Source organism: Ambystoma mexicanum, chromosome 4p (assembly GCF_040938575.1).
Source record: "Ambystoma mexicanum isolate Mex_15411 chromosome 4p, UKY_AmexF1_1, whole genome shotgun sequence".
Taxonomy (NCBI): domain Eukaryota; kingdom Metazoa; phylum Chordata; class Amphibia; order Caudata; family Ambystomatidae; genus Ambystoma; species Ambystoma mexicanum.
The window spans coordinates 904,197,581-904,216,211 of NC_090927.1; the positions used below are offsets into that span (position 1 = coordinate 904,197,581).

The following is an 18,631-nucleotide window of genomic DNA, read 5'->3' on the forward strand; positions in this document are numbered from 1 at the left end:
GAGTTGCTTAATGTTGAGTTGTATTGCTTAATGTTGAGCCTGTTGCCACCTCCCGTGGTTGTGCATGTGTGTACTGATATGTATTCTCTTATTCATGAGCATGTGAATCCATGCCAGACCCCATGCTGGAGAAGGAACAAGTTACTTACCTGTAACTGTTTTTCTCCAGCATGGGTCTGGCATGGGTTCACATGCTAATGTATTCCACGTCGTCAGGCTGGGAAACCTCGGTATAGGGAAAAAAAAATCAGTATCAGTTTCGTTTCTGATCTGTCTTTCTTAGTAGTAACCAATCACTGGTCTCTGGGTCATACTGCCCCCAGCCAATGACTGCCCTCTCCCTAAACCCCGCCTCTGGCAGCCATCCTCAAATTTGGTAGCACGTAAAGTGGCAGTATGACCAAGTGAAGAGCCGCAGAGGGGTAGGCGGGAGGGTTCGCATGTGAATCCATGCCAGACCCATGCTGGAGAACAACAGTTACAGGTAAGTAACTGTTGTTGAACTCCATAAGATCAACCCTCAACGGGACATAGTCCCCACTCGGTAGTGACCTCAACAAGCAACAGCCACCCCCCCCCCCCCCCCAAAATACCCAAACCAGACTCCCAACCCAAAACCATCCCCCCACCTAACCCCCCCGCCCCCCGAGCGCCTGGGTAGCCTGCGTCATCGGAGGCGCTGTCTAACCAGACCACCAGTGTCTCCCTCCATCGGGATAGAGAAACAAATCAACACCACAACTCGGAGCCCCTCCAATCTAGTGCGTACCAACACTGAACCCCCCCCTCCCCCAATCTCCCCCTAACCCAGCACCAAGGCGCCTAGACAACCACCCAGATTGGGCCAACAATGGGTAAGAAACCCGGGCCAGACAACGAGATCATCCAGCACCACTCAATAATTTTGAGGAGCCACCACAAGTGCTTCAACATACCAAAAGGAAGAAATCATTCAACTGAAGGATTGGGGGAGGCCGGGGGCCACTCTCGAATTTCCTGTTGCCACAGACCCGGTGCCTTTCCAAGAAGCCGGAAGGTTTGCAGGCCGTTGAGTCGTCACCCCCCAGAATCACCTCAGCCTCTCTTGGGCGGGGGCTCCCCCATCAGCTCCAAAGACACCCTGCGGATGTCATCTTCCGTAACCAAGGATTATTTGTAACCATCCTGCTCAAAAGAAAGCGAAAAAGGATGCCCCATCTGTATCTGAGAGATCTTGATAAATCGTGACTTGTGCACCTTCCCAGTCTATCGGGCCCTTCTTCCGTGCCAACTCCAAGATTTTGCTCTTTTCTGAAAAGTAGTGGAACCTCACGAGGATACAGCGAGGACCTCTATTGGGAGCTCCCGCTCTGTGGGCCCAGTCAATGGTGGGTTCGTTAGTGTTGGTTCTGTCGAACAGCTTGCTGACCACCCCGTTGACACCCCCCTGGTGTTTTACCGTCTGTCCGGGACTCCCAGAAACCTCAAGTTGCCACGTTGTTCCCTATTCTCCAAGTCATCCATCTTCAGGACACATTTTTCCTCCCTCCTCTCCAACTCTGATAACCGCATGTCTAGCTGGGTCTCCAGGAGATCTATTGAAGACTGATTGGCCTCAAGGGCCTGGACCCGATCGTCGACTGCATCCACCTTTTTTTCGAGGTAGTCAAGCCGTGTGCTGATATCAGACCTAAAGCCCCGGATCTCCTCCAGCAGCGCCGTCATGTTTCTGTTCACTGCCTGGGCGTCCAAAGTTTCCGACTGTACTGAAGACGGCATGGTGACCCCTTCTGAGCTGGGTGTCGGGTGTTAGGCAGAATTATATGCAGTACCCTTTGGGAACACCACACACAATTAAGACTACAAGTGACAGTACAAATTCACCTTTGGTACAAGTCTGTACTAAACAGTTAAAGTGGTATGAGTGGCTGAGCAGCTGTCTCAAGAGTGAAGTGAGCAGTATCAAAATAGTTATACAAAGGACAGCAATTACTATGATTCAAACAAACACTGACTCAAGGTTTTCAAGTAAAAGAATATACATTTATTTTACTCTTCAGCTGTATAACATTTCACTATTCATAGCAGTTTAAAAATCAGACTCTTAATACACCACACAACTCCCAATAAGTTCCAGACAAGTTAAGCTCACAAAAGTGGGAGCAAAATGCAACTCCAGCAATTTAAAAGGGAGGAAAAGACAGTTAATCAAAATTGAACCACACCAACAGGTAAGTACTCAGGGCAGTTGAGCAAGAGGAACTACAATGATAGAATCGGGTAGAAAAGGCTTAGGGCCAAAGTCAATAGGACAAAAGTCTTTTGCTCAAGATCACACGGTTCAGGGTAGTTCGCGGTAATGTTCGTGCCACGGATTCCGGACGAGTTTGGTTGGCAGGAAAGTTAGTTCAATGAGAAGAGAAGGACAAGCCCTCGGATTGGAGAAAGATTTCAAACACTTTCACCGCGGTTGAAAGAAACGAACAACCGGATTTGCACAATACCTTAAAACGGAGAAGAAGCTGCAGTAGCTGAGGTGGATGTTCGTGGTAGTTCCTGCAGGCTCACGGTTCCTGAAGCGACTGTCGGACTAACAAGAGGTAGGAAGACTTGAGGGTCCTGCACTACCCAGGAAAGAAACCAGTATCAGAGCGAAACAACGAATAAAACATGCGCTCCTTAAAACCCAAGCAGGGTCCGATCTTTCTGGCTATCCGGCCCACTGTAGCTCTGTACAGCGAATTCGACCAGAGGGGTCTTGTCTTGCAGTGTGGGTGAACTGGTTGGTCCCACCAGCTAAGTTTCCTGGAGGATCTTCTGAGTCGGGATTCTGAAGAGTCGGACCTGCAGCAGGGCTTCACCGGGCGGTTCAGTCGTGGTAGGGGTCCTCTTCCATCAGCTCCTCGCTGGTTCTTTCGTTCCAGTGGCGACTCTGCCTTTCCAGTCCCAGATACCAGCTTTTATGCAGTTTTCCCCCATTAATACAGCCTGGCTGTCAATCACACAGCAGGGTGGCTGTCCTGGCAAGGACAGTCACCCAGCCAATCAAACAGGAGTGCGACTTGGGTTACCAAGGGAACCCATGGCAGGGTCCTAAGACCCCTCCTTCACATCCTGCCTACCCAGACTTTCAGGCACCTTAAGGAGGGCTTCTGTGCAGAAGCCCGCGAAAAAACGCCGAACAAAGGGACCAAACCTACAAAAAGAATTGGCGGATAAACCCAGCTCGAACCGTAATAAAATTTCTGAGGCTTGTGGAATCTGCTTAGATCACATGCTGTGCATAGGCCGACATCTAGTGGAAGCTGCGGAGTATTACAGTTTGTTTTTCGAAACTCGAAAATGGGCGTCGACACAGGGCGTGCCAGTAATACTATCCCTAGTGTGACGTCCACTGTACCCAAGATCCCTCACGTGTCTAGGATCCTCAGATTGTTTTTTTCCGCCATACTGGTCAGAAGCATTTTGCGGAGTCCCCTGGCCTTAGCCATACTTTTGCTAGAATTTAAAATAATATTCTATTGACATCCTTTCCCACCCCAACGTCGGCTGGAGAAGAAATCGACCGTCGGCTGCTGTACGACGGATTTGGGCCTCGGAAGGCTGCTGGCCTCGGCCCGGGCCTGGTAGGCTGCTGGCCTCGGCCCGGGCCTGGTAGGCTGCTGGCCTCGGCCCGGGCCTGGTAGGCTGCTGGCCTCGGCCCGAGCCTGGTAGGCTGCTGGCCTCGGCCAGGGCCTGGTAGGCTGCTGGCCTCGGCCCGGGCCTGGTAGGCTGCTGGCCTCGGCCCGGGCCTGGTAGGCTGCTGGCCTCGGCCCGGGCCTGGTAGGCTGCTGGCCTCGGCCCGGGCCTGGTAGGCTGCTGGCCTCGGCCCGGGCCTGGTAGGCTGCTGGCCTCGGCCCGGGCCTGGTAGGCTGCTGGCCTCGGCCCGGGCCTGGTAGGCTGCTGGCCTCGGCCCGGGCCTGGTAGGCTGCTGGCCTCGGCCCGGGCCTGGTAGGCTGCTGGCCTCAGCCCTGCAAGTAGGGAGAGTGGGGGGTTGTACATACTCTACACTCTTGGTATATAGGTACACCTTATACATTTCCTACACTTAACAGCCCGCTGCCTCAAGGTGCGTATGGAGGGTACCCCTTTTCAATTCTGCCCCAAGTGCAATCGCAAATACCCTTGGGTCGACAGGCACGCCACGTGCAATCTCTGCTTGCCGAGGGACCACCCCGAAGCGAACTGCAGAGCGTGTAGTAGGTTTAAACCTAAGACACTTTCGGACAGCGAGGGCATTACGGCGTTGAAAGACAGCCGAGCGCAGGTCCCCAACCTCGGAAGGTCGTCCGGCAGGGCGGCTATGAGGAAGACCCCCGGCGACACAAGCGCTTCACATACTACACACACTAAACACACCAAGTCCAACCGAGACTCAATGACGTCGAGTCCTCGGAAAGAGGCACAGACGGAACGGTTTGATTCGGTGTCCTCTGGGCGCTCTCGATGAAGATCGCCGCATGACTCCAGGCAATCATCCACTCTTGCCAAGAGTGCCTCGCTCCCTAGGCTAACAGAAGTTCGATCGTCGGGAGACAAAGACGACTTCCACCCCCAGGCCGCGCTACAGGAGTCGGAGCCCGAAATTAAAGCCAGCGAGGCCCCACGCTCGAAGGACAGGGACACCTCTCCCGATCCTCGACGCCAGGCCTCGAAAAACTCCGGAGCCACTAAGGGACAGGGAAAACATTTTTCTACGCACGGGGAGGGGGGTAAACAGCAGAAGAAACTTCCTGTACATTCTTCCACACCTGTGAAACTCTCCACCCCCCTAAACAGACAGACAAGCCCAGGTCTGCTGATAGGTCCACAACCAGCAAAGCTACTCAAGATAAATCCCATAGACTTGATGAGAGAGTCATTCCCAGTTCTAAAAAATGGTCCGGTGAAGACATAGATAGGGTCATGTCAAGAATGTCTTATTTGGCTGATTTTTATGATAAAATCCAGAACATTTCCTCTCGTATGATCCACAAGGGGCCACACCCTCGGGCTCTACTGATCCTATCCCCCCCCCCCCCCCCCCCGAGTAAGAAGGCCCGGTTTGAAACTCCAATGAGGTCCGAACCCTTCGAGGTACAACCTTACGCAAGACCATACTCAGGGTATCAAGGAGAGGCTTCCTTTTGTGAAGACCAAGAGTTTGGGTTGATAGAAGAGCAAACCAGGACGGGCTACTATGGGGATGATGAGGACCAGGAGGAAGAAGAGGATGACCGGGAAACATACAGAGTAGATTCCTCGGTAGAGAACGAAGCCCCGGTTACCGACTCCCAGGTCGATAACCAACCCCTCCTAAATGAGGTTCTCGCTCGCGCAGCAGAACATTTCCACATTGACACCCACGGTGTACAGGAGGAAAGGGACTTTGCAGAAGAGTTAGTGGGAGAAAGGAGGCCTGTTGCCCAGACCATCCCTATCCTTAAATCCATTCAGCGGAGAATAGATCCGTCCCTGGTGAACCCAAACCTCACCAGAGCAGTCAATCCCAGGATTGAAAAACTTTTCAGGGCAGCTCAGTCTGACCCTCTATATATGAGGACATCTGAAGCCAGACTCCCTAGTTGTCACACTCGTAAGAGGGCTGGGACACCCTTGTCTTCGTCAGAAGGTCCTCCCGACAAGGAGAGCAAAAAACTATACGGTTTCGGCAGGAAAATAGCCTCAACGTCTGCCTATCAAGCAAGGATTGCTAACTCCACCACCCTGTTGGCCAGCTACAACTGCCATCAGTGGGAAGAAGTCGCGGTTCTCATTGCCTCTGCTCCTGAACCGTTAAAGGGCCAATTAGCTTGGATTTCCGCAGAGGGTAGAGCCGTGTCTGGTTGCATTTTGAAAGCAACCTTCGACGCCGCGGACAACGCAGGCAGATTGATAGCAGAAGGTACTGTTATCAAGAGACATGCATGGTTACGGCAGTCTGGTTTTAAGGCAGAAACTCAGGCATCATTGTTAGACAAACCGGTGGAAGCCGATCTGTTGTTTGGTAAGGCGGTCGAAGACGCACTGAAAAATGCCAAGGACGAATACGAGACACTCAATTCCCTTTGCCAGTTAAGCAATAAACCCCCTAACCAGAGAGGGAATAGTAATTTTCGTCGCCCACGCAGCCAAAATTCCCAGAGAGGATCTAACTATTCCCAGGGGCAGGGTACACAGTGGAACAACCAACTGTCTACCCAGGCTTACGGCAGAGGTAATAGGAGAGGTTGTGGTAAAGGCAGAGGCAGCCCCAGCAAGGGAGGCGGCACGCCTCCACCAAAGCAGTGACGCTCAGTTCAGGGTCCCTTCTCACGCAACCCCAGTAGGGGGACGCATTTCAAACTTCACCCAGGCTTGGGAAGGGATCACATCAGACAGATGGGTGCTGTCAACAGTATCCACGGGATATTGTATAGAGCTACTGCAGCGTCCCCGGAACCATCCTCCACGACGAAGAGTACACTCCCTAGAACATCAGAAGATTCTCCTCGAGGAGATCGCCGTTCTTCTACAAAAGGACGCGATAGAACTGGTCCCGGGACACCATGTAAACAAGGGTATTTATTCAACTTACTTCCTTGTGCCAAAGAAAGACTTGACAATGCGCCCAGTATTGGATTTACGGCCTGCCAACAAGTATGTCAAGCCCCAAAAATTTCGTATGACCACGCTACAAGAGGTAATCCCCCTCCTAAAAAAGGGGGATTACATGGCAACCTTGGATATGAAAGATGCTTATTTTCATATTTCCATGTTCCCAGCGCACAAAGTTCTTGCGCTTCAAGGTGGACAGTCGGGACTACCAATTCAAGGTACTGCCCTTCGGGATAGCTTCAGCACCAAGGGTATTCACCAAGGTACTGGCGTTGGCGGCTGCACACCTACGCAGGGAGGCAATCCCAGTGTACCGTTATCTGGACGACTGGCTCATAACGGGGGAAACCCCAGGATTTTGCAGGACAAACATTCAAAGGACTATCGACCTCCTCCACGAGTTAGGCTTCTCAATCAACAAGAAGAAGTCAAGCCTGGTGCCAAGCACCTCAAAACAATTCCTAGGAGCAATCCTGGATACCCAGGAGGGGTTGACCTTTCCTTCAGAAGAAAGAATTCGGAATATACTACTGCAAATTCCGCATTATCAGTCCGGTCAACAAATAACGGTACGCAAAGCAATGCGATTACTGGGCATTATGGCGTCATGCATTTACCTGGTCCCCCACGCGCGCCTGCGCATGCGTCCCATGCAGGAATGGTTGGCGAAACAGTGGTCTCAGGCAAGTGGTCAGTGGGACGATCTAGTGGTCGTTTCGCCAACACTGGTACAAAGCCTTCACTGGTGGACAAGAGAAAATCTCGCACAGGGGAAACCCTTTTACGATCCCGAAGTACAGGCAGTAGTCACTACAGATGCATGTCTGACGGGGTGGGGAGCTCACCATCTCCACCACAGAGCTCAGGGTCTCTGGTCTCACTCAGTGGCCAAGAACCACATCAACCTGCTAGAGCTTCTGGCAGTATTCAGAGCGCTTCAGGCGTTCGAGCCCCACCTACTAAACCTGTCGGTGCAAATCCGGACGGACAGCACTACAGCCATGTTCTACCTGAACAAGCAAGGAGGGACTCGCTCGCCAAATCTGTCCAAGCTTGCCCAGAAAATCTGGATATGGGCACTCTGATGGAACATCTTCCTGTCATCACAACATGTTCCAGGGGAGCTCAATTCCCTAGCGGATGCTCTGAGCAGAGACTCCCTCCCAGAGGAACACGAATGGGTTCTTCACAGAGAGGTCGTAGAATATCTCTTCTCTCAGTGGGGTTTCCCCACTATAGACTTATTCGCCACAAGCGAAAACAGACAATGCCCAGGATTTGCATCCAGGTTCCCCCAACCAGACTCCCAGGGGAACGCCCTGTGGATGAACTGGTCAGGGATGTTTGTGTACACTTTTCCACCAACTCCTCATCAGGAAAGTGGTGAACAAGATGAACAGGGAGTCGATGACGCTCGTCCAAGTTGCTCCCATGTGGGCAAGACAACCGTGGTTCCCACACCTACGCAGGATGGCGGTGTGCGAGCCCATCAAACTTCCAGCCTGGTACAACCTACTGTCCCAGCACCAAGGTCAAACAGTGCACCAGCAACCCAACTCGATGAACCTGGCAGCATGGCTCCTGAGGTGATAGTTTGGACACCTCAATTTACCACAGAGGTGTATGGACATCCTAAAGTAATCTAGGAAACCAAACACAAGGCACTGTTACTTTGACAAGTGGAAGAGGTTCGTTATCTGGTGCCAGAGTAGACAAATCAACCCAGTTGATTGCACTCCTTCCACTATTGTTACATACATGCTCCACCTGCTAGATGCAGGATTGGTTTTTAACTCACTGAAAGTACACCTGGCAGCCCTCTCGGCTTACACCACTTCCCATAGCAGGGTTTTGTGGTGGAAAGTACCAGTAGTTAAAGCCTTCATGGAAGGAGTAAAGAGACTTCACCCTCCTATTTCAAACCCACCACCAGGGTGGGACCTTAATGTGGTGCTAGCCAAGCTCATGGGCCCCACTTTCGAACCCATGCATAAAAGCAGTCTCAAACACCTGACTTATAAAACGGCCTTCTTAGTAGCTATTACTTCTATAAGAAGTGTTGTCAGTGCAGCATCCCTTCTTTACTATCCATAAAGACAAACTGGTTTTACGCACACACCCCAGGTTCTCGCCTAAATTTATATCAAAATTCCATGTAAACCAGTCCATCGAGCTTCCGGCTTTCTTCCAGAACCCGCAAAGCTCGGCTGAGGTGAAACTACACACCCTACATGTGCGTAGGGCGGTCCTCTACTATGTAAATAAAACCAGACCGCTAAGGAAAACAGATAAACTGTTTGTCTCCGTAGCTACAGGCAGAGAGGGGGATCGCGTCTCTAAAGGTGCCATCTCGAAGTGGATTATTAACTGTATCCAGCTGTGTTACTCACTCTCTGAAAAGACTCTGCCTTTTACGCCAAGGGCCCACTCTACTAGAGGCATTGGGGCCACTCTGGCTTTCATTGCAAATGTACCCCTTGACACCATTTGCAAAGCAGCTACTTGGAGCTCTATTCACACTTTTACTCAGCATTACTGCATTGACACCCATTCCAAGGCAGATACACAAGTGGGACAAGCGGTTCTAAGACACTTATTTGCTCATGACCCTTCTCACATCCTTCTGGTACTGCTCGCTAATCTATGCACAGCATGTGATCTAAGCAGATTCCACAAGCCTCAGAAGGGATACATTACTCACCTTAATCGTATTTCTGATGCTTGTATCTGCTTAGATTCACATGCGACCCACCCTTCCTCCCCTCCGAGAGAAGGCGCATGATTGCTTGTAGTCTTACCTTTCTGTCTATCTGCTTGGATTATCTGTACTCACGCTACTCCTCATGCTACCTCATGTCAGAAAAAATACAATCTGAGGATCCTAGACGCGTGAGGGATCTTGGGTACAGTGGACGTCACACTAGGGATAGTATTACTGGCACGCCCTGTGTCGACGCCCATTTTCGAGTTTCGAAAAACAAACTGTAATACTCCGCAGCTTCCACTAGATGTCGGCCTATGCACAGCATGTGAATCTAAGCAAATACAAGCATCAGAAATACGATTACGGTGAGTAATGTATCCCATATATGGTCAAGCGGGTTTATGTTTGAGTCTAATATAATAGCCTAAAACAAAACCATGATTATTTAAGATAACTGCGATATAAATAATAGGGTAGTTACCACTGCCACCATCAAGTCTTGATGTAAAAGGAGCGAAACAATGCTCCAAGAGACGCAGACAAAAAGGGATAAGAATTAACCCTTTCCAATACTCCATGTAAGATAGGGTGTACTGGGTCTGTGGTTAGAGACTACAATAAAGTTAATGGCAACTTCATCTTTTCTGGGGGACAGTAGTCAGCCTCAGAAAAATTGAGTCAGGGGGAAGTCTCAAAGACAACTCTGTGTCACTGCACTGAAGGTGCTGTGTACCTCACATGAAAAATATGATGCCATGGAGTAGGTGAGACGCCATTGTCCAAGATCACATAAAAAGTAGAAATACACACAGCAAAACACATGTAAGAGTGGGAAAAAGGCTCACACTCTTACCAGGTGAAAAAAATAAACCCTAGAAATCCAGCAAAGTTGCTGAGGGACTCATTAGGTAGGGGAAATCAGCCATTTATGAGAATTCTCCCTAACACTGGGGAGCGCCGGAACTGCTGAAGTGACTGGGCCCAGTCCATCTAAAAAGAGATCTCTGGAATAGGTTCGCCCCCAACCGTAACGAGGAGGGGTAACGGCGCCTGGACAAATCCCTATTCCCAGATGCGTGGACTAATCCGCCGACCTAGTACTTGAGGTGTGACTGCCCGGGGGGTCAAACGATGCATTCTTGGCGACTCCAGGGGAAAGAGACCCCCTGGCCTCCCAACCACAAGGTAATAGAGCACACAGGCAGTGGCAGGGGGCAACCCCGGTCGCAGCAAACAGACCCTGTCCGGGACCCCCAGGGCAGCGAGGGCACACCCCGCCGCAGGGCTTCCTCAAACTGACGAAGGTGAATGAAATTGTCCAGTGCATCTGGGGTGTCAGAATGAAAAAAAAAACACAGGGTAGAGGTACCAAAAGATGAGGTTCAGCCCTGAGAAGCGAGCAACACATGCAGGATCTTGAACCTGGGCAGACGTAGGCCTGAAGGAAAACAAGTCAGCAAAAGCTGGCCGCCAGGGATCACCACCACGGGGCTCCAGTGGACCAAAGGCAGAATTGATCCGCCCCAGGGCAAGCTTGCAAGGAGAATCCCCTGTCTCAGGCGAGGACTGCCAGGTAGACCCCTCGCTCCGAACCTAAGTCTTCCCAGGGGGGTTCTCGGGGGCACCAGGGAACAGGTAAGTCCATCCAAGGGTAGATTGTGTGGGCGAGGGGCTCAAAATCAGGCCCCCCTGCTGTCCTCTTGAGCCACCCACGTGCTTCCTTTATCCCTCCTTTCTCTGTTGGCAATTACTCGGGTGGGGAATGCCAGCTGCCCGCACCACGCACTCCAATGGCCAGTTCTTGCAGCAGCAGGAGGATCCAGTGGCCGCAATGCACTTGAGCCTGTTGAGGGGATCTCTGCTCTCCAGGCATCCCGCAGAGACCCCCACTCCGCAAGCAACGGCTCCCACCTTGTGACACTAGGCACTTGGGTACCCTTCCACGGACGATAGGGGGGCACCCGGGGACTAATTCCCCACGAGCCCTGCACTGAAGGCGCTCCTCCGTCTCTCACCGCAAATGCAGGTCACCCCAGCTCTTTGAATCTCCGTGGCCCCCGAACCGTCAAAGTCCATGCTTCAGCCACACAGTGCAGGGGGGGGGGCAAGGCAGGTCCTCCAGCACCAACGCCGGCTCACCAGGAAAGGCGTCCCAGGGTCTCAGCGCGGCCGCAGAAGTGCGGGAGCCCGCCTCCTCTGAGGCTCCACTGGATCTCTGATGTCCGACTGCCTAGCTGCGTCGGAAAAGTCTCAACCAGGTCTCCAGACCAAGGGACATTACCTGGGGGGGTCTGCTTCTCCTCACAACAGGACTGGGTGGGGGGGGGGGGGGGGGCTCAGATCCCGTTGGGCCTATCTCGAAGCAGAGACTGACGGAGATGAGTTAGTTAATCTCTGTGGCCCCTTGTGGCTCCCAATGTTTCTTTTATTATAGTGTGTCGCTTTAGCGTTGCTGAGTTTTTTTAAATTCTTGTATGGATTTTTTGAAGGCGGATAAGGTATTAGCATTGGGGTTCTTCATCCAAGTTCTTTCTAGGGCCCTTTTGGATTGTCTGGCAGCAACAATTTCTTCAGAGAACCAGGTGTTTTTAATGGCTTCTGATTTAATTACCTTCATCTTCAAAGGGACTAATTCGTTGACAACTTGCTTGATAGCAAGAGTCGAATGATCAACTAGAGCGGGAGCGTCAGCGAAGTTGACTAAAGGCTGCAGTTTGGATGATGGCAGTTGAGAACTTGGGGGCAGTTATGTTTTTCAGGTTATGCATAATTTTTACCGCACGTTCTAATTTTGGGAGTCCTCTTGTTTTGCTCTGTAGAATTTTTCGGCGTTTTCAAGTTTATTCATTAAAATGTCCACTTTTTGTCTATTAGAGCCTGTGTGCTCTTTGTTGCTTTCGACCGGCAAGCAGGGATCCGTTTCAGTCTTTCAAGCTTAAGGTTTCACTGTACTGCAAGAAGTACAAGTCTGATTCAAAAATAAAAGCTAAAAGTTTAGCGGTTCCATAAAGATGGAAGGAAAGGTGCAGTAAAGAGAATATTTCTTAAGAGGCGTGCGCTCCTACATCGCTGGGTGATAGACTTCCAGAGCCCCCTGTACCAGGAGACGGTCACCACGGACACTTCCCTGGGGGGCTGGGGAGCCCACATCGGACATCTCCACGCCAGAGGCCTGTGGCTACCAGAGGAGTGGGCTATTCACATCAATGTCCTGAAACTGCAGGCAGTGTTCTAGGCACTCAAGTCATTTCTTCCGTCCCTCTAGGGCAAAGTGGTGAGGGTCTTCACAGACAATACCACCACAATGTTTTACATCATGAAGCAGGGGGGCAAAAGGTCCTCAGCACTTTACAGAGAGGCTCAGGAGATGTGGCACTGGGCCGTCGCCCAGGGGATGTTTCTCATTCCGTTTAACCTGCTGGAGTCAAGAACAACATCACCGACTATCAGTAGGGAGCTGCGCTTTTGCCACGATTGGGAGCTTTGGCAGGATCAAGTGGACAACCTCTTCCTCAGGTGGGGGCAGACTGCAAGTGCCAGAGGTTTGCCAGCAGGTTCCACCAGCCGGGGAACATGGGTGACACGTTCTCCTTTCTGTGGGAAGGCCTATTCCTGTACGTGTTTCCGCCATTGCCTCTACTACTAAGAGTCATCAGTCAATGGTGCTAGTGCAGGATGATCCTAGTCGACCCGGCGTGGCCGAGGCAGATTTGGTACCCGGACCTTCTCAGCCTGTCAACGTCACCTCCAGTAAAGCTACCAGTACTCATGGATCTGCTCGCCAGAGGAGGCGGCGCAATCCTCCACCATGACCGAGGATCGCTGAACCTGAAGGCCTGGCTCCTGCAGCCTTAGAGTTTGGTGGGTACAAGCTACCGGTAGACTGCTGGGAGTTCCTCGCCAGAGCATAGTCGACTCTAGTACTACGGGCACAAGTGGAAGCGTTTTGCGACTTGGTGCTGGTCGCAGAAGATGAACCCTCTGTGGGCCACGGCCCCTCAGATCCTTCCTTACTTGTTGCCATTGGCTAAGGCAGGGCTTTAACACGCCTCCATCAACGTGCATCTGGCAGCTATCTCCTGCTACACCAGGTCTCTGGGACGGTCTTCTGTTTGGTCACACGGTCTAGTCAAGGAGTTCTTCAAAGGACTGTTTCGACCGTTCCTGACGGTGAAGGCGCCTGCCCCGGCGTGGGAGCTCAACGTGGTACTGACAAGGCTCATGGGGGGGCCCCCTTCGAGCCTATGCATCAAACTCGTCTCAAGTTCGTTTTGTGGAAGACGGCTTTTCTCGTGGCCTTGACCTCTGCCAGCAGGGTAAAGGAGATCCAGGCCCTATCCTGCAAACAGCTATATCTGACTTTTCACGACATGAGGGTGGTGCTGCGGACACACCCCTTCTTTCATGTAGAAGGTCCTGTCGGAATTCCACCTCAACAAGCCTTTGGTGTTGCCTGTGTTCTTTCGTTGCCGGCTTCAAGGACGTTGCACTCGCAGGATGTGGCTTGTGCTAGGAAGTTCTATTTATCACGCACAAAGAGTTTCAGTAAAACGTCAACTTTTCGTGAACTTTGGTCCTGTGAATCATGGGAAGGCCTTGTCCAAGGCTTCAATTTCAAGGCGGCTCTTTGGCTGCATCACCCAATGTAATCGGTTGGCGAACCGACCGCTGCCTGGCCGCCCGAGCCCATTCCGCCAGAGCGATCGCTGCGATGGTGGCATTCCTGTCTGGTGTGCCCCTGCTGGACAACTGCAGGGCTGCTATGTGGAGGTCCATGCACACCTTACCAAGAATCTACTGCATCGACCGGCATTCCAGAGAGGAGTCCATGGTCGGCCAAACAGTGCTATGCAACCTGTTTCCTTGAAGGTGAGCCTGTTCCGATGGTAAGCGTAATTGCTTCTGTTGCGCCTTGCCACCTCCCGTGTTTGTGTAATATTGTACTTGTATGTATTCTTTATTCATGAGCATGTGAATCCATGCCAGACCCCATGCTGGAGAAGGAACAAGTTACTTACCTGTAACTGTTCTCCAGCATGGGTCTGGCATGGATTCACATGCAAACCCTCCCTCCAACCCCTCTGCGGATCTTCTCTTGGTCCTACTGCCACTTTACGTGTTACCAAATCTGAAGATGGCTGCCAGAGGAGGTGCTTAGGCAGGGGGCAGTCATTGGCTGGGGGCAGTATGACCCAGAGACCAGTGATTGGTTATCAGTAGAAGACCATTCAGAAACAGAACTGAAACTGATTTTTACTTTACCGAGGATTCCCACCCTGACGGGGAATATTCATGAGCATTTGAATCCATGCCAGACCCATGTTGGAGAACAATAGTTAAAGGCAAATAACTTGTTCCTTAACGAGCCCTTGGTGTTATCTGTTTTCTTCCCGTGCCCTTCGTCGCCGTCTGAGAGGACTTTGCACTCGCTGGATGTGGCGAGACCGCTGAAGTTCTACATGGACTGGGCGAATAGTTTTCGGAAGACGTCACAGCTGTTTGTGAATTATGGGCCTGTGAACCAAGGGAAGGACCTCTCCAAGGCTTCCATTTCCAGGTGGCTCTCTGGCTGCATCACCCATTGTCACTGGTTGGCAAACAGACTGCTGCCTGGTCGCCCGAGAGCCCACCTGACCAGAGCGATCGCTGCAACTATGGCGTTCCTGTCTGGTGTGCCCCTGCTAGACATCTGCAGGGCTGCTACGTGGAGGTCGACGCACACCTTCACGAGATCCTACTGCGTTGCCCAGGATTACAGGGAAGAGTCTAGAGTCGGCCAAGCAGTGCTGCGCAACCTGTTCGCTTGAAGTTGAGCCTGGTGAGGAGGTAAGGGATGCTTAATGTTGAGCCTTGCCACCTCCCGTGGTTGTGCATGTGTGTACTGCTATGTATTCTTTATTCATGAGCATGTGAAACCATGCCAGGCCCCATGCTGGAGAAGGACAAGTTACTTACCTGTAATTGTTCTCCAGCATGGGTCTGGCATGGATTTGCATGCAAACCCTCCCGCCTACCCCTCTGCGGCTCTTCTCTTGGTCCTACTGCCACTTTACGTGCTATCAAATCTGAAGATGGCTGCCAGAAGAGTGGATTAGGTAGAGGGCAGTCAGACCCAGAGACCAGTGATTGATAGGAGAAAGACAGTTCAGAAGTGAAACTGATTTTTTTCTTTACCGTGGATTCCCAGCCTGACGACGTGGAATATTCATGAGCATGTGAATCCGTGCCATACCGCCATGCTGGAGAAAACAGTTACAGGTAAGTAACTTGTTCCTTGTCCAACTGGAATAGCAATAAGGTGCCACCTTTTGGTTAACATTTTCATCGACAGGTTCTCTAAATAAAAGCAAAGCTGCTCAAAATGTATAAAGCGCATTAGGAGAGGCTATTGGAAAAATGCTGCTCAGAAATGAATTTCTGAAAAATTGTTTTGTGAAATATAAATATAATTATAACGTGCATACTAAAATATATATATATTTTTTTAGATTGTTGAAGTATTCAAAGACATATTCGGTCAAGAGTCCAGTGTCTACATTGGCACAAGACATTTCCATGCAACTATTTATAAAGTTCAGGCAAGTAACCCAACTTTGTTTACATTGTTTGTACTCTTCTGACACAAAACCCTGCATTTACCAATATTTTATCATTTGAATTTCAGATTGGCTATTCAATCCTTTCACGTGGAACTTATGTCCCTCCCCCATCATGTGATCTTGCCTTGCTTCACCGTTCCTTACAGCCTCTTGAATCCATCATGAAGTGTGTGCAAATGAGCTCTATGGTTATATTGGTTGGCCCTTCTTCTGTTGGAAAGACCAGTATGGTTCATCTTTTAGCTCAACTAACAGGTCATAGGTTGAAAGTTATGGCAATGAACAGTGCAATGGATACCACAGAACTCTTGGGAGGATTTGAACAGGTAAAATTGAGATTAATCATTACAATTACATTGCATGGTATGTTAATATAAAAGTATATTGCATCAAATCACCACCATAGTAGTATAAGAGCACCTGGGGTTGTCCATGGGGTGGCATATGTCTGCTGCAAGAAAGAAGCTGAGCTAGAGAAAGATAAGATGGTAAAGAGGGTAGTAGATGCTATAATTATACGGATGAAGTGATGAAGATGGGTAGTAATGTGTTGTGATAGTCTTGTTGGGTGGACCATGTTTCTGCAAAAGGGAGGTGGAGGATATGTGCTAAAATGCTTTACTAATTGGGATGTTTTTCCAAGGCAAAGTTGCAGAATTGTAAGCATGTGAGGCTCAGGAGTGTGCTTGGGCAATCCTGTAAGTTTGCTAACTGTTTTACCTGGGTGTTTATATAGTATCCCAGGGCAAGCGCCAGTATGATAATGCTGTGACTGCCAAACCTGAGCCAGTGCTGACTTATTCAAGAATGTAATTTGTTGAAAGGTGAATTTTGGTAACACGTGATCATGGATTGGAGTGGTCAAACTTATACTATATAATGAAAAAGGCCAGACAACATAATATAAAAATGTTATAAAGAGTTTGTTCAATGCCTCATTGCGGTACACCTTGCTTAGCTTAAGACACAGGGTTGTGCTTTACTTGGGGGAAGTAGGATATTGAAGTTTAGTAATACGGAGCCTTATCTTGTGACCTATGCAGGATGTGTTTGTTACACTGTGAAAGGTAGAGGTCGATGTGCAACCAAACAGCGAAGAAAGGAACAGAAGGGCCTGTTGTCTTCTTCTTTATGCAGTGACAGACTTCTTCTCATGTTCTGTCATTGTGCTTTGGCCTTTACCACACGGCTAGGGCATATTTTATGCAGCTTCTTATTCCAGAGTAAGGCCACCTCACAGGTCAAAGGAGCAGGGATGGACGTTTTCAGGTCACAACTAACACAGTGCCAAGTAGCCCCTAAACCAGCTAAACACGGTGGAGAGAATGGGTGTTTTCAAATTGCTTCAAAAAGGACTTGCAAGTAAGAGAATCTTTGATCTTGGCCTGCATTTCAATAACAGTATATGGGAGGGGCTGGATGTATGTCCAAAATGTGAATTTGGGTTTGCAACACCTTTAAAATTAGCAAAATGGCCCGGACTGTTTCGACAGGATTCCTGTTTTGGGGACTCAAGGACCCCAATCGGGCCCTTTTTTTAAAAAATGTTTTTCTAGGAATACAGTCTGCCTTGGGTTTCCCATATATCTCCAAATAGAATGGAGACCACCTTAACATCCCATTTTGGTCTCTAGGGGGAATTCTATCACACCAAATTGATTTTAGAGAAATGGCTGTTGGCAGCTGTAATTTCATTTTGCCTTAGCCACTGGTGCAAACCATTTCACGAAATTGGTAGCCCAATGTATCAGGTTTGCTAGGCATTTGGATACTAATGTATTTTTCTAATTTGTGCTCTCACCCCTTTTGTATATATTAGGGGTTCCTTTTTTCAGGCCCACGAGATAGGCTTAAAATGTCAGTTTGGCCCACGTGGTAGCCTGCATATTGGGTTTGACTTGGACCAGTATGGCCTAGGCTGTTGCTCTGAAATCCTGTGTGGGTCGGCCTGGGCTGAGTTGCAGCCCAACTAGAAAGGTTAGCCACCTGAACCCTTTCTCGTTTGCGTTCTCTTGTGATTGGTGGGCAGGCTTTTAACCAGTTGGTTTGTGTATTGGTATTTAAGGGCAAACCATTCATTTTTCAATCTTTTGATGCTGGCTTTAGCTACCTACTGAAGGATTTCTAACATTAGTGCCATTTTAAGTCCACATTTGGTCATACTGACAGTGGCCTGGACATAGCTCCAGTTTTGCTCCTGCTAGTCTTCAATCCTTGGCTTCCTGCATGTTAGGGAGGATTCTCATAAATGTGCTAATTCCCTTCACCTTATAGACCCCCATCAACTTTACTTGATTTTGAGGACTTGATGTTTTTGCCTGGAGACAGTGTGAGCCTTTTTTCCCCACTCGCTCATGTATTTTGATGTGCGTTTTACTCTTGTGTTCTTTGATTGTGGAGTTTGGCAGTCGGAAGCGGCCTCAGAGACGAGGAAGAGGTGCGGCTTGACACGTCAGAGCGAGAACAGAGACCAGAGTGAGGTCCTTTACTCTAGCACGCTGGGCTAGGCTGCACCGAGCGGTTGCGAGTGGCCGCGAGCGGCCCGTGAGCACTGCTGTCCTCCCCGGCGCCTTATTGCTGTTTCGAGGAGGTGGGCAGTAAGGAAGCAGCATCCACAGTGCTCCGGAGCGCTTCCATGGCGTTCGGTGCGGCGGCCCTGTGGGACGGTGTCCTGGGAGGACGAATGCACCCCCAAGGATAAGCGGAGGAGCGGAAAGCCGACGGAGCAACGGCT

At 50.2% G+C, this 18,631-nt stretch overlaps 1 protein-coding gene across 3 annotated transcripts in view; it reads left to right on the forward strand.

Moving 5' to 3' along the window:
* The window catches only part of MDN1 (midasin AAA ATPase 1), a 2,688,524-nt gene that overhangs the window by 1,105,866 nt on the left and 1,564,027 nt on the right, over nucleotides 1–18,631 (forward strand). For all 3 annotated transcript variants that reach the window (XM_069606482.1, XM_069606484.1, XM_069606483.1), the window contains exons 41-42: nucleotides 15,787–15,876; nucleotides 15,963–16,223. In XM_069606482.1, coding sequence (XP_069462583.1) covers nucleotides 15,787–15,876; nucleotides 15,963–16,223 — 351 coding nt within the window. The remainder of the gene's footprint in view (nucleotides 1–15,786; nucleotides 15,877–15,962; nucleotides 16,224–18,631) is intronic.